General features: G+C 37.3%; 1 protein-coding gene across 5 annotated transcripts in view; it reads left to right on the top strand.

The window, feature by feature from the left end:
• The window catches only part of STIL (STIL centriolar assembly protein), a 53,166-nt gene extending 37,126 nt beyond the window's left edge, over positions 1-16,040 (top strand). For 2 of the 5 annotated variants that reach the window (XM_055585967.1, XM_055585969.1), the window contains 3 exons: positions 4,144-4,357; positions 5,453-5,703; positions 14,545-16,040. In XM_055585967.1, coding sequence (XP_055441942.1) covers positions 4,144-4,357; positions 5,453-5,703; positions 14,545-15,334 — 1,255 coding nt within the window. In that variant the 3' untranslated portion in view covers positions 15,335-16,040. Of the gene's footprint in view, positions 1-4,143; positions 4,358-5,452; positions 5,704-6,159; positions 6,255-14,544 lie in introns of all 5 variants that reach the window. The other 3 variants (XM_055585970.1, XM_055585971.1, XM_055585968.1) reach the window with 3 other exon arrangements.
• The last annotated feature ends 355 nt before the right edge of the window (positions 16,041-16,395 follow it).

The following is a 16,395-nucleotide window of genomic DNA, read 5'->3' on the forward strand; positions in this document are numbered from 1 at the left end:
TTCATGGTGTCTTTCCTATTGCGATTCCTATGTAACAGACAGTTCTTTGGCTGCACCACTCGTCATACAGGATCTTAGTTTCCCCGACCAGGGATCTAATCTATGCCCCCTGCAGTGGAACCATGGAGTCCTAACCACTAGACTTCTAACCACTGAAATGCCAGGGAATTCCCTGTAAAAGACAATTCTGAGCCTTCTGTGACCATTCCCAGATGTCAGTCTTTGGATGTATAAAACAGTCTGACTGAATCAGAACAGTTGAAAATCAGAAATATGTATTTCAGGCCTCACTGGAGAGTCTGACACTAGGTCCCAGATGGAGCCAGGGTCCTGAATTTTTTAAATTTTTATAAAGATACATACTGCAATTATATGTGTATAGTAACAGAGTCTTTATTTCTGAGAGATGTAACCTGTTATTCAAGATATACTCAGTAAGCTAATGGGGATGAAATGGTAAAGGGTAGAGCCGAAGTAAGGTAGGCTCTGAGTAGATAATTTTTAAAACTGATTGTACATAGTGATTTGTTAAACTCTCTTGTGTTTGAAATTTTTCATTCTGAAATTTTCTATTAAAAAAATAAGGATTCTGAAGTAATTCAGATCATTTGCAAATTTGTAAACAAATTCAGCAAATATTCTTTGAGCTTCTGGTATATGCTGCCGAAAAACTAAGCCCTAGAAATTGAGCAGTAGGTCAGACAAAGCTCCTGACTTCATGGAATTTCCATGAGTTCTGGAGACAATAACCGCATCAGCAGGAAACATATAATTTCATATAAAGACCACTGCCTGAAGAAAATAAACGAGGGTGACCAAGTGGAGTGTAACTAGGAGAGTGGCATGGGAGTGAAGTGGGTATATTAAGTAAGATGGTGAAAGAAGCCTTCAGATTATGTAGGGGAGGATGTAGAAGTTCTGAATATATTCTGCGTTCATTAACATCAGGGAGGATTTTTAAATGACGTAGTGGTATGATCATTTTTGTTTTTTAAAGGCCATTCCAGCTGTTTTGTGGCAAGTGAACTGAGGGGGTTAAGATTAGAAGTAAGGAGACTGGTTAGTAGACTGAAGACCAAGTGAGATGAAGGTGCCTGGGAATTAGAAGTGGTGGCAGGGATCAGGTGTAGGATAAATTTTGAGTGTAAAGGAGTAAGGTGGGTTAAAATACCACAGTGTAATATCACATGAAATAGTTTTAAAAGAGGTGAATTCAGAGGTAGGGGTGGCATGGGCAGGCAGTTGATTACTTTTTAAAATTTAAGCCTTTTGGTAATATTTGATATTTTAAATTATCTTATTACAATAATGATTAGAACAACAAACACACCCTTCCAGAAAACCAGAAATATTTATCTGCTTTGCTCAGTAGAGAGTATGTTTTAACCTTACAATTCAATTAAGTATTCATAATATGTACCACAGTATATTAAAAAGATCTGTATACCTGTCTCAACCCCCACTAGATTGAATTCCTACAGGTTGTGGATCATACTCATTTCTGTACCTTTAGGACTTGAACCAGTGTCTAGTTCCCCACATCAGCTACTTCATAGATGTTTGGTGATAGGAAGAGCAGTTTGGGGTAAGCCCCCAAGATAAGTTCACATTTCACTTGAAATAGTTACAGAAAATGAGAACAAAGAGACATGAACTGTGGTTATCCTTATTTGTTCTCCCTGTGGTTATCCACATTTATTCTATCTGTATTTCCTTTTGTAAATTGTAGACTACTTTCAAGGATTAGTTTTTCCCTCTGAAAGTAGAACTTTAAAAATCTCCAATCCATTGTGGTTTTTAACTTCAGAAACAGACCTGAGTTAACTGATAGAATGCAATTAATTGCTTTTTCAGGGTGATTAACCAACTCTGTGGATTACAACATATAACTAGATGTAAATCTGATCTTTGTTCTGCATAGTATATGATTCGGATTAAATAGTATCTCCAGTGTTGTGTACGGTGGTTTCAGTGCTTGTCTAGGATTCTTCCCAAACATCTGGTCTGCTTCCTGCTGTGGTTCGTGCTGCTGAGTATTCATACATGGCGCCTGGCCACTTGAGTCCCCTGTACCCTTTGAATGTCTTGCTGGGTTAGTCTAATGTTAAGGCAGTTTGTGAAAGGTAGATTTTTGGACTTGCAGCATATATGGTAATCGGTTGCTTTTTCCCAGGGAAGAGCCATGTGTGATATCCATAGATTTTCTTTTGACACAATACTTTTTCCCTTTTTTTACGAAGTCAGGCTTTGGACATGCATGCTAATACTTGCCATATTAGAATCATCTTTAAACAATTTTTAAAATTTGAAATTGTTAATGTTTTAGTTCTTTTCTTCTGGAATTTTTAGCTTTTATTTTTGTTTGGTAGGTTAGACACCAAAACAGGTATTTTTAAATTCTTGAAAAGGCAATATAGCAGAGTGATTAAGAGCATGGAGCCAAACTGCCTGGATTCAAATCACAACTGTGTGACCATGGGCAGGTCTCATAATTTCTGAATGCTTCTGTTTTCTGTATATGGAGACAGTGAAAGTACCTATCTCAGGATTGTTGTAAAGATTAGATGAGTTAATATATGTAAAACACATAGAACAGTACTGGATTAGTACCTTAAAAATTAATTGTCATCATTTACCTAAAGGTAGAATAAGTCTAACTCAGTGACTGACGTGAACTCTCTTTAAAAAATAAAGAGCTTTGCAGATGTCTGCATGATAAAAATCCTGCTCAGTACAAGTACTTTCCCCAGAAGCCATAAAATCTCTGAAGCCTGGCTTTCTGCTTCTACATTTGAGTTTTGATGTCTTCATTAAAGTGAAATCAGTTAACATGATTGAAGATAAAGGTTCAATGTGCTATTTAGGAAGTAAGGGGATAGCAGCAGGAGATGAAGAAAACTAGCAATTACAGACCCCCACTAGATTTATCTGGTACCATGTTAGGCACTTTGTATCTCTTTTAGTCCTGTCTCATGTTTTTCAACCCAGGGCGGTAGATGCTGTTTTTCCCATTTTATGAATGAGGAAGCTGAGGCCAAGAGAGATTAAGATATTTGCCCAAGATATAATGAACACACAGATACCTTTATTATAAATGAGAGTATATCTTCCCTGGTGGTGCAGAGGATAAAGAGTCTGCCTGCAACTTGGGAGACCCAAGTTCAATCCTTGGGTTGGGAAGATCCCCTGGAGAAGGAAATGGCAACCCACTCCAATATTCTTGCCTGGAGGATCCCCATGGACAGAGGAGCCTGGTGGACTACAGTCCATGGGGTCGAGAAGAGTCAGACACAACTGAGCGACTTCACGTTTTTATATGTGACCTAAGAGGCTTTCCTGGTGGTGCAGAGGTTAAAGCGTCTGCAATGTGGGAGACCTGGGTTCGATCCCTGGGTCGGGAAGATCCCCTGGAGAAGGAAATGGCAACCCACTCCAGTATTCTTGCCTGGAGAATCCCATGGACAGAGGAGCTTGGTGGGCTACAGTCCATGGGTCGCAAAGAGTCAGACACGACTGAGCGACTTCGCTTTCACTTTCACTTTAGGAGATAAAAGAAAGTGCTAATGGAGGTTGAAAGAAGCAAGAGGACATATCCAATTAACGTTTTAGAACATCATAGAGGAAGTAAACTTTTAAAATGTCCCTTGAACAGTGGATAGGATTTTGATAAGAGTATGTCAATTTAAAAGCATTAGAACAGTAACTCTTGTCTCCAGGGCATTTGAAAATACAATAAATTGGGGCACTCCACCCGTTGAGAATCTCTGTGGGGAGAAGTCCAAACAGTTGTGTTTTTAAAAACTTGACAAGTAATATTGATGGTGTAATTAAGATTGAGAACTATTGCATAGTAGACAAAATTTATGGGCAGAAGAGCTCAGAGTATTGTTCGTAAACCAATTTGTTCAGAAGATAAAACAGGGAGCACTGATTGAAAGGGACTGGCTGAAAAGCCAGGTTGACTACCAAATTTCAGAGAGCTTTGACTGGCATAATAAGGAATTGTTTTTGTTTTATTTATTTATTTATTTTTTAATTTTTGTTTTTGTTTTAATAAACCATTTATGATTTGTTTGTTTTGTTGTTGTTGTAAAACAAAATAACAGAATTAACTAACAGTTACTTTATTTATGTTCTTTCAAGCAGCTCTTCTCCACTTGAGAGAAAAGAACCTGATGTACCCGTATTCTTTCCGAATCCCCTGCAAGCAGAGTGTGTAAGCATGTGCTTCCAGAGTGGACCAACAGAGGGTGCCACTCATAGCTCTGGAACATCAGGGGAACCCAAAACCGAGCAAGTAATGCAACCCTTGCCTCATCAACCATCGGATAACCAGCAACTATTCCAGGATGTGTTGGTAAGAAAATGTAAAGCATTCTGTCTTTTGTGAGATGGTGATTTAGTCTAAGGTACACTAGTTAAGCCTTTCCCATCTTTAAACTGATGGGGACCTTGCTAGGAAAAGATTTTCCCCTAATTCAAGTTCAAAGTTAGTACCAGAAGAAATAAGCAAGAGTTTGCAGGAGGTTTGAAAATTGGAAAGTAATAGAATATTTATGATAATTTTTGCTGATTTCAGCTCATATAAGCAGATTTTTATGGAATACTTAGCTTAGTCTAAGAAAATGAACTGAGTAAGGTGGGTAATATAAAGATGAACATGACAGTCTCTGCCTTTGAAAACTTAGGGGAGATAACACATGCATACCAGTAACAAACGACTAAAGTGAGCAGTACGGTAAGCAGAAGCAGCACACAGTAAAAAGGAGTTGATGTGTGGCAGAAACCCGCAAATACTGTAAAATGTAAACTGGGGCTTGGACGTCAAATGACTGGCTGTCACTTACAATCAAATTGTATATTTTAGAACACTTGATTTCTCCATTTATAATTGAAGACTAATTAAACATACTTAGGCCCCTGAGTATTCATCAGTTAACTCAGATTTGTTATTTGCCTGCTAGGTCCTACACTGGTGCTAGCAGCCATGTGCTCAAGGGAATGAAATATGCTCTAATGTCAGGAAGGCAGAATTACAGGTCATTCTCATTCAGAGTGAGAAAAGAGGAGTCAAATTCTGAAAGGAACATAAAGGTTACACTTATAACTCTAAAACATTATCCTTTTTCAAATGAAAGCATGATTTTAAACTTTTGTTTATAAAGATTTCACAATAAATCCTTGAAAATACTTGAAATATTACTCAAATGATTTTAAATCTGTTGGCTTTAAAATGAACAAGTTCTGAACAAACATTCTAAGTTTTCTCTAGGATCTTCATTCATTAGAATGGACTTCTTTTATAAAAATTCCATAAAACTTGGCAAATGTACTTGATACTTTGTAGAATTTAGCAAGATAATTTTTTACTCTGGCATTACTTAACAGTATTATTTCTATTTTTGTTTCCTAATAGTGATTTTCAAATACGTGCTTTTTCTTCTTTGATCAGAGTCAAGGGAACCACCTACTGAATAACTCCCCCAAAGTAACTGAGGAGCCATCTACCAAAGCAGTAATTATCAGTCATGAGTGCACCAAAAACCAGAATGTTTACCATACTAAGAAAAAAAAACATGATCCAGGATCGGTGGACAAAGAATGTGTTCTTAATGCAACTCTTAAGCAACTTAGAAGCTTTGGAGTAAAAATTGATTCTCCAACTAAAGTGAAGAAAAATGCACATAAAGTGGATCATGCAAGGTAAGTTTAACATTTGTTTTAAAAGATTTAAAAAAAAAATGTAAATGCATTGCAGCTTCCTTATGAGAAAAGGTATAAGCTTGCCATTCAATTCAACTGGCTTATGATTTATTCAGTGTCTATATTAATATGTATGTAGTGAATAAGAAGAAATCATATCTACCCTATAGAGGTTCCATTTTAGTAGAAGAGTAGGTTATATACTTAAGTAATTTGAGAGACATAGGGATAGCTCCTGAGTAAAGATGCCAACAAAATGCTCTAGGAGTCTTAGAGAAAGGGAAATGAGCTGTTAGTTACTTTTGGTGTCTAGAAAAGTTTTCCTGGAGTGACGGGGTCTGTGTCAACTACTGACGTACAGTTAATGCAGTTGTCATGTAAAAGGCAAACCCTTCCTTTTTGTAGGACTGTGTTTTGAAGACTATAGTTATATGAACCTTACTTATTTCTCACCAGTTCCAACTGGCCATGTTCTTCTATTCAGATTTCTCTTCATCAAAGATCAGCTCAATACACACTTGCTTTTAAAGAACATACAATCTGGAAATTCTGTAAGTAAGCCTGCTGCTGCTGCTGCTGCTGCTGCTAAGTTGATTCAGTCGTGTCCGACTCTTTGTGACCCCATGGACTGCAACCTACCAGGCTCCCCCATCCCTGGGATTCTCCAGGCAAGAACACTGGAGTGGGTTGCCATTTCCTTCTCCAATGCAGGAAAGTGAAAAGTGAAAGTGAAGTCGCTCAGTCGTGTCCGACTCTGTGCGACCCCATAGATGGCAGCCCACCAGGCTCCCCCATCCATGGGATTTTCCAGGCAAGAGTACTGGAGTGGGGTGCCATTGCCTTCTCCAGTAATTAAGGCTAGTGCTGTGCTTAGTCACTCAGTCATGTCCAATTCTTTGCGACCCCATGGACTGTAGCCCACCAGGCTCCTCTGTCCATAGGGATTCTCCAGGCAAGAATACTGGAGTGGGTTGCCACACCCTCCTCCAGGGGATCTTCCCAACCCAAGGATTGATCCCAGGTCTCCTGGATTGCAGGCGGATTCTTTACCATCTGAGCCACCAGGGAACCCAAAATAAGGCTAGTATGTTTTCTATTAATTATTTTTGATGTTTTTTAATACAGTCTCATGATTTTAAAAAATCAAATAAAATGCATGAATATCAAATGCAAAAAAACCCACTTCCCAAACTCCTCAGTCTGACTCCTTCTAAGTTATTTCTCTTAACTATTTCTTTGGTATTCTTCTAGAAATGCTCTAGGCATGTTCAAGTATGTACTGATGTATTGCAATTTATGGGTTTTTTTTGTGTAACATAGATACTTTCTGGGTATATGCAATTCTTCCTCAGGCATTTAAACGACTACAATATTCTGTTGTGCCCATGTACTATGATACAGTGAACCCCAATTCTCTACTAATGGATTTTTAGGCCAAATCTCTTATTCCTTATCTCAAATGGTGCTAAGTGAACATCATTCTATAGGTACTTGTACAAGTGTTTTTGTAGGGTGAATTCCTATAAGTGGTGGGATCAAAGGATGTATGTATCTGATGGTCTGGCAGATGTTGCCATTGCCCCCCAAAATAGCTGTATTAGTTTATATTCCTGCCACCAGTGAAGTGAGGCTAGCATTTTTGAAGGTCTTATTTCAGTACTCTTAGGATAGAGGCTTTATTACATCTGTTAGAATGCTTAAATCAACCTGCTATCTTTGTGGAACCCTTACATTTGGTATGGCTGCTTGTGGGGAATAGTATTTAAGTAATGTATTTCTTCATAGTGGCCACCCTATTTTAATGTCTTAAGTGTCAAACATTGAAATTAATAAATTTTCAGTATACAATAAACTTGATACAGTTTTTACATGCCTAGAATGAAATGGAAAGTAAAGCCATTTGCTCTATCAGTATGGGGTGGTCAGATTGTTTTAATCAATTCTTCTGCCCTTTACTTAAATGAAAATTTATATTATAAATTTATACTATAAAAATGATACAAACTCAGGGTTGGAATTTTAGAAAATGAAGAAAATGTCATTTGAACTAATAACACCCAAAGGAAATTAGGAAACATAGGTGAAGTTTTACTGTATATATAATTTTGTTTATTTTTCTTTACTTACCATTATAAAATAGACATTTTCATTTAGTATTGTGGGCTATCCCCATTTTTGAAATTCATTTATCTGTATGATTTGAAAAGTCCATATACACCCATAGATAGGATTTTAGTTTCATGTAAGATGATTTTCTCAAAGAAATGAAAGCTAAGGTGAAAAAAAATTGTTTTCAAAAGCAATATGTTAAATTAATTATTTCCATAGAGGGGTAAGCTGGCTAAAATGTTAGAATAATATAGCCGTATCTTCACATGAAAACCTTTTTTCCAAAACTTTATTTTATTATATAAATTGGGTAAAATATTATAGAGCTTAGGGAATAGAGTTTGATATTTGTTTTGTTTCCATTACCAAAGTAATGTAAGTTTATTTTGGACACCTTAAAAAATTTAGAAAAGTAGACCAAAACAAATAAACAAACCATATTCAGAGAAAGTCCTTGGCAGTCCAGTGGTTAGGACTCTGCTTTCACTGCTGAGGGCCTGGGTTCCTTCCCTGATTGCGGAACTAAGATCCCACAAGCCTCGAGGCTAAAAAAAAACAAACAAAAAAAACCATATTCATACCAACCAACGTAATTTATTATTAAAGAATTTGTTTTTGTATTTCTTTTTATTTTTCTAAAATTATTTTAACAGCAGTCATTCATTGAATGCACCTAAAGTGTGAGGAACTGTGCTAAAGGTTTATGCAGCATTATTTCAGTTGATTCTTGCAATAATCTATATGATAGATACTCTTATTATACATGTTTTATGAATGAAGAGGGCCTTCCCTGGTGGCTCAGATGGTAAAGAATCTGCCTGCAGTGTGGGAGACCTGAATTTGATTCCTTGGTTGGGAGAAGGCAATGGCAACTCACTCCAGTATTCTTGCCTGGAGAATTCCATGGACAGAGGAGCCTGGTGGGCTACAGCCCATGGGGTCGCAAAGAGTCGGACACGACTGACCAACTAACACACATACACACAGACATCAATGAAAAAATTAAGCACCAATTTATTCAAGGCCCAACACCTGTAATTTTAAATGTCCTCTTCTAACTCCAAAGTCCATAGTTTTGTTTTTGTTTTTTTACTGTTTTGCTCTATGCTTACTGCTTGTTTAAGTTTTCGGTAGGATCTTACAGTATGTACATTTTACTGCTTTGTGTTTTGACCATACTGTATATACCGCCCCCCTCAAAAAAAAATTGGTCTTATATTGGAAAATAAGCATGTTTTCAAAGTTGTTATAATGTTTTCTAAGCATCATCTTTAATGGGGATTTAATAAACCAGTAAGTGGAACATAGTATTTGTTTACTTCACCCTTTCCCTCTTGTCAGAACTGAGTCAAAGTGTTTTCAGTGTCTTACTGTATTAAATATTGCTATGATAAACATCTTTTTGTAAAGATTATATTTTTTAGGTTTAGTATTATTTTTTCAGAATAGAATCTCAGAAATGGAAAGATTAAACCAAATAGTAGGAAGATTTTAAGGCTGTCACTATACTGCTTTCTGAAAGAGTAAGATTTACAGTCCTATCAGCTGTATATGTATTAGTAGTTCAGCAATCAGAGAAGGCAATGGCACCCCACTCCAGTACTCTTGCCTGGAAAATCCCATGGACGGAGGAGCCTGGTGGGCTGCAGTCCATGGGGTCGCTAAGAGTTGGACACGACTGAGTGACTTCCCTTTCACTTTTCACTTTCATGCATTGGAGAAGGAAATGGTAACCCACTCCAGTGTTCTTGCCTGGAGAATCCCAGGGACGGGGGAACCTGGTGGGCTGCCGTCTGTGGGGTCACACAGAGTCGGACACGACTGAAGTGACTTAGCAGCAGCAGTTCAGCAGTACTTTCACTCATTTTACTTTAGTAAATATATTTTACATTTTACTCATTTTACTTCAGTAAATATATATATATATATATATATATATATATAGCTTGTACTGTGAGCCAGCTATAAGAAATATCATAGTATATAAGATAATCTAGGAAAACTGTCTTTCCCCTCATAGACCTTAAAGTTCAGTAGAGAAGATGCACAGGTAAATAGTCAATTATAACATACTCTGATAGGAGAGGTACCTAGCATATTTTCATACTGTTTAAAATTATCCTATATTAAAATTGATGATTTTTAAAGATTTGTGCTAATTTAGACCAATAATTGTTAAATTATCTTTATATTTTATTGATTATAAGTGGGTTCTATATATTATTGTGATTAAAAATAAACTGCACTGAAACTATGTCTCTAACACGTACGTCATATTTTTATTGTCGATACTCTTGGGCTGAGAGGAGACTCCAGATGTAAGACTGTCTAAAACCCGCCTAATTAATTCCTGTTTCACGGTCTGTCTTGAGCTTAGTTTTTTAGTGTAATCTCCTACCACATCCAGTTTACCCACCTTTGGCATCTGCAAAATTCCTTGCTATTACTTTCACTTGGGATGTTCTTTTTCATCTTACTGCTTGCCACAGTCCTCCTTATCCTTTAAAGTGGAACTCAGATGTCACCTTCTTTGTCAGTGTATCCAGGACCTCTCACCAGATTATTGATGGTTTGTATCTCAGAATACCTAGTTTCTAATAGATTATACAGCCTGTTCTTGTGATTGCCTTTCCAGCGAGATAGTGAGTTTTTTATCTATCTGTGAATCCTCATTGCCTCTGTCACACTTGGTGGGCCTTCATGGATTGCCAAAGGAATGAAATCCCACCTACTGGGGTCATCACTGAAGTTTACAATGAATGCTTTACTCTTAATACCTCTGTAATACTTACTGTCAGCATTTACGGCCTTGTGTTATCTTTTAACACATATTGGTGTACTATAGCTGATGTGCGAAAAGTTCAAAAGGCAGTTGTTCAATAGATTTTTCCTATGAAATAGTGTATAAATTGTAGTTTAGTATTCCAGGAAAGTAATCTTATAATCCTTGTATGCCTATTGTTTTTCTGATTCCGTAAACCAGTTAGCCTTTGTCATTGTACCTATGTGAAAACTTACTTCACGTTCCAGTTCTGGACTCTAGGAACGTTACCCTCCAGCCACAAGAGTAGCTGAGACAGGGAAAGCAAGATTTCCTTTCAGCTTTCCAGATCCAGAACACTGCAGATTAAGAAGGTCCAAAAGCAGGAAAACAAAAGAGGGTCCCAGACCTACCTAGAAATTGTAGGGAAGATGGAGGACCAGCAGCAGCCTCTATGGGCATATTCCCAACCGGAGTGACGTTTTGAATTCAAAATAGATCTTAAGCAGTCTCTGTAGTTACTTCTTTGCTCACTACTTGGAAACCATATGTGTTCTCTAGTGGAAAACCCTACACAGGGTAAGTAGGAGATTAATCGGGATTCAGATAGGACAATAAGTCAGGGTTGGTTTTCATCTTTAAGTAAGTTGGAATAATTCCCTTAATTGTTGGCATGTGACTCTCATACTCAAACATAAATGGACTTTCATTATCCTTTTGTAACTGCACATCTATTGATATTCTAATATAGTATATCTGTGATCAGGGCTTTTAGGACTTATCAGTGGAGTGTCTTACTTTTGCTTTTCATCTTAATTACCCTAGCATTTCTATGCATTGGTTCCACATATTACTGATTTGTTTTCAAAGTCAAGGTGTTTCCCCCAGCCCCCAAATTGAAACTAGCTGGCTGTGTTAGTGAAGCTTGAAGAAACTTGTAAACTGATATCAGTTGTTTTCATGGATTTATATAGATCTTTTAACCATTCTATAAAAGAAGATCTGTTACTACTCAGCCATAAAAAAGCAATGAAGAAACTTCCCTGGCAGTCCAATGGTTAAAAATCTGCCTTGCAATGCAGGGGGCACAGGTTTGATCCCTGATTGCGGGGCAACTAAGCTCTTATGCCGCAACTACTGAGCCCTCATGCTGCAAATAAAGTCTGTGCGTCACCCCAAAAGGTCCTGCATGACACAGTGAAGACCCCACAGGCTGCAACTAAAACTGACAGCCAAATAAATTTTTTTTTTTTTTTTTAAAAAGAGTGAAATAACGCCATTTGTAGCAGCATGGATGGACCAAGGGATTATCATATTAAGGAAGGTCAGACAGAGGAAGACAGGTATCCTATGATATCATTTATATGTGGAATCTAAAAAAAAATAAGAGAAATGAACTTATTTATGTAACAGACTCACAGACATAGGAAATAAACATGATTACCAAAGGGGATGGGGGAAGGAGATTGGAATTTAGGAGTTTGGGATTCATGTATACACATTACTATATATAAAGCAGATAAACAACAAGGGTCTATTGTACAGCACAGGGAACTATATTCAGTATCTTGTGATAACCTATAATAGAAAAGAATCTGAAAAAGAATATAAATATATAAAAACTGAATCACTTTGCTGTACACCTGAAACTAGCACAACATTGTAAATTAACTATACTTGAGTTTTTAAAATGATTTTTAAAAAAAGATTTCATTCAAATTAGATCTACTATTTCTCAGTATTTAACTTTTTTTTTCCTTTTATTTTTTTGGCCATGCCATGCAGCATGTGAGACTGGTTCCCCAACCACAGATCAAACCCATTCCCCCCACAGTGAAAGTGTGGAGGCCCAACTGCTGGACCACCAGAGAAATCTCTCAGTAATTAACGTTTTGAATTAGAAATTTGTTTTAGATTTGATTTATTTATTTTTGGCAGCACTGGGCCTCGCTGCTGTTCAGGCTTTCCTTCAGCCGTGTCAGGCGGGGCTGCTCTCGCGTGTGGCGTGCGGGCTTACTGCAGTGGCTTCCTTTGCTGTGGAACAGACTCTAGGCGCGCAGGCCTCGGTAGCTGCGACACATGGGCTCAATACCGCACCTCCCAGGCTCTAGAGCACAGGCTCAGTAGTTATGGCACACAGACTTAGTCACTCCACGGCATGCGGGGTCTTCCTGGACCAGGGATTGAATCTGTGTCTCCCGCAGACTTGGCAGGCAGGTTCTTTACCACTGAGCCAGCAGGGAAGCCTGAATTAGGACTTTTTATTTGCCTTTTCATGTATTTACATTAATGATATCTATAGATATTATACTTAGATATATTTAAGATGTACAAATCTGATTTAATATTGCAAATAGCTTATAATTTAAAGGAAATGGGCAAAGAAAGTAGAAAAAAGACTTTATATTCATAAGATATTAATGCTATGAATGTATCATAAAAGAACATGTCTAGATAGATTGGTAGTACCTCTTCCATCTTAGTAAGACAGTCTCCAGACTTCCCTAGTTGTCCAGTGGTTAAGACTCCATGCTTCCAATGTGGGAAGTGCAGGTTCAATCCCTGGGTCAGGAAGATTCCCCTGGAGAAGGAAATGGCAATCCGCTCCAGTGTGCTTGCCTGGGAAATCCCATGCATGGACAGAGGAGCCTGGTGGGGCACAGTCCTTGGGGTCACCGAGTCAGACGTGACTGAGGAACGAAACAACAAAGGGAGAGATGCAGGCAGTGTGTGACTTATGTAAAACAGCCGAACTGCTTCGTTGGGTGCTATGGAAAGTCATAGCGTATTCACTGACTAGGGTATAATAATAATATAGTATATTATAACATATAATAGTGCACAGAAGACTCAAGGGAATAGAAAAACTCTGATAGCAAAATACAAGTTGCTGAATACAGTACAGTGAACCAGTGGTCATAGAGGCCAAGAGAGTAAGGCAGACCTGGTCTCAGCTTGCCAGTTACTAACTGTTCAACTTAGGGAAATTTGTTAAAGTCTCTATTGCTTAGTTTTCTCAACTGTAAAATAAAGATAATAATAATAATACCTGTTTACTCATTCCGTAAATATTTATTGAATGCCTTCCTTGTGCCAGGTACCACAGATGCTGCAATGGCAGGAGAAACAGAAATCCCTTGTCCTCATGGGGTTTCATGAGGGAGCTAGACAATAAATAAAAAATGTGAGTTAAATATATAGATAGCCATAAGGGCCCAGGAGAAAACAGAGAAGTTGAGGAAGGGGAATGTGAATTGTTGTAATGGTGAATAAGGTTGAAATACATGATAGGGATAACCTCCCAGAGGACTAAAGGAGGCACTAAATGTTTAGCAGAGTGCCTGGCACATAAGGCACCAATAAAAAACTAGCAGCTATTATAGTATAAATGATATGAAGGAAAAGGCAAGTCAGTTAATTACTGTTAATAAAATAACACCAACCAAAGAGAGTGAGGATTATATCTAACGAAAGAAAATTACCGTATACACACACACGCGTGCATACACCTTCATATCCAGAGACTGGTTAATATTTTTCATTCATTACAAATGGAATCTCTTCTATGAAAATGTAATATTCTGAGCTACATCAAATCTTGTAATGTTACATTGTCAATTGTGTTTTCTGTTTGATTTTATTTTTGTTTTACTTTACCAATATTAAAAAGCTTTACATTGTAAGGTCTTATATATGGTCTTAAAACCGTAACTGATGTTAATTTAGGAAAATTAATTTGTGTTCCACTTTTAGTCTTTGAATCATAGATTACCTTCTAGATTATTGTATATATATCCCTTGAATGTATCTGTATCATCAAGACTTAGATGTCGAGCACTCAGATAAAAAAGCACCATCCAGCTTAAAGCTGAAGACCTTTTGTTACTTTCATAAAGTGAAACATATTTATAATAATACTGTTTAGTACTCAGAATAAGATAAATGATGGCCTGCCCTGTTCTGTCTTTCAGTGTGTTGGCATGCATCAGCCCTGAAGCAGTGATCTCTGGATTAAACTACATGTCATTTGCTAATGTTGGCATGAGTGGCTTAAGCCCCAGTGGTGTGGACTTGAGCATGGAAGCAAATGCTATAGCTCTGAAATATTTAAATGAAAATCAGCTGTCACAACTGTCTCTCACACGATCAAGCCAAAATAATGGCGATTCACCTTTTAGCCTTCTACATATTAATACAGACAGAAGCACAGTGGGGCTTAGTTTAATTTCACCAAACAACATGTCATTTGCAACCAAAAAATACATGAAGAGATATGGACTCATACAAAGCAGTGACAATAGTGAAGATGAAGAGGAGCCTCCAAACAATACAGATGGCAAGAGTGAACATTTAGTGAATCAAAACCTCACATACGTAGCTGAACAACTTGATTGTCAGAAAGAGCCTTGCAGGAATGCTGGTGAGATAACTGATCGCTGTAACTGTGACCCCGTGGGTACCCACACAGGCACGCCAGTATTGAGAAACATCACAAATGAAGCTGTCCAGCCAAAAGCAACACAGCAGGTGAATGAAAACCCCACTTTCTTATTAAAGAACCTTAAACCAAGCCCTGCAATGAATCTCCGAATTGGAAAAGCAGAATTTACCCAGCATCCTGAGAAAGAAAATGTAAGGGACACTCCAATTTTTCCTGAAAGTTTGAAACCTTCTGAAACCTTAAAGCAAATGAATAGTATGAATTCAGTAGGCACTTTCTTAGATGTAAAGCGCCTTAGGCAGTTGCCAAAATTATTTTAAACTTTTAACTCCCCACCCTCCTGTTAAGAGGATGGGACATCTCCTGAAGATACTTACGGAAGTCAGAGCCTTTTGACAGTTTTGGAATTCCTAATCACTCTAGGGATCACTCTGTTGATAGCAGCTTATGGCAAAGAGCTGAACAAGTGGCCTGACTGAGATGGCTAACTGGTAGGAGGCCTAAGTGCTCTTTGTTCAGATAGAGTTGTTAAGCATCACTGGATCTTAAAAAAAAAAAAATCCTGAGATCAGTTATTTCAAGAAATTTAGATAAGCAGATGCTATCCAGCTATGAATCTGAGTTGTGCTTTTATACTGTACATTTTGAAAAGTATTTTCCTAGCATTTTGCATCTACCCGGTACCACCTAAAAGAACATAAAGTTATCATGACCCTGACTAAATTAGCTAAACAACCCTTATTGAATTTAAGGGGGGAAAAGTTTTATTTTTTTAAAATAACTTGCACTCTTTTATACAAGGTGTATATATATATATTCTCTTCAGATGCACATTTGTTAAATACTGTGGAAGTAAACTTTTGCACTCTTGTGGGTTGATGTTAATGTAACATTTCAACATGTAGCACTAGCTATCACAGAATAAGAAAATTATGAGTATGAGTGTGTTTTATAAACTTTGTGAGTTTTTCAAATGTTTTACTATTTTTTTAATGGAACTTAATAAAAATGTCTAGATTGACTGCTTTTTTTCGTCCTCCGTTATAGCATATCCTTGTCCACTTAAAAAAACAAAAAACTTTGTAGACTCCTCCAAAATTCCAAAAATGATACAGAGAATTCAGGTGTACCCTTCATCTAGCAACGCCCAATAATGCTATCTTACACAACCATAGTAAATGATCAAAACCAAGAAATTGACATTTGGTGCAATATTAGTAACTAAACCACAGACCTTTCAGGTTTCACAAGTTGTTGCACTCATTTATTTACATTTTGGTGTATAACTATGAAATTTTATCACATAGATTTACATAACCACCACCACAATCAACATAGAACCGTCCCATCATCACAAAGAAATTCCTTAGTTCTACTCTTA

Source organism: Bubalus kerabau, chromosome 6 (assembly GCF_029407905.1).
Source record: "Bubalus kerabau isolate K-KA32 ecotype Philippines breed swamp buffalo chromosome 6, PCC_UOA_SB_1v2, whole genome shotgun sequence".
Lineage (NCBI taxonomy): Eukaryota > Metazoa > Chordata > Mammalia > Artiodactyla > Bovidae > Bubalus > Bubalus kerabau.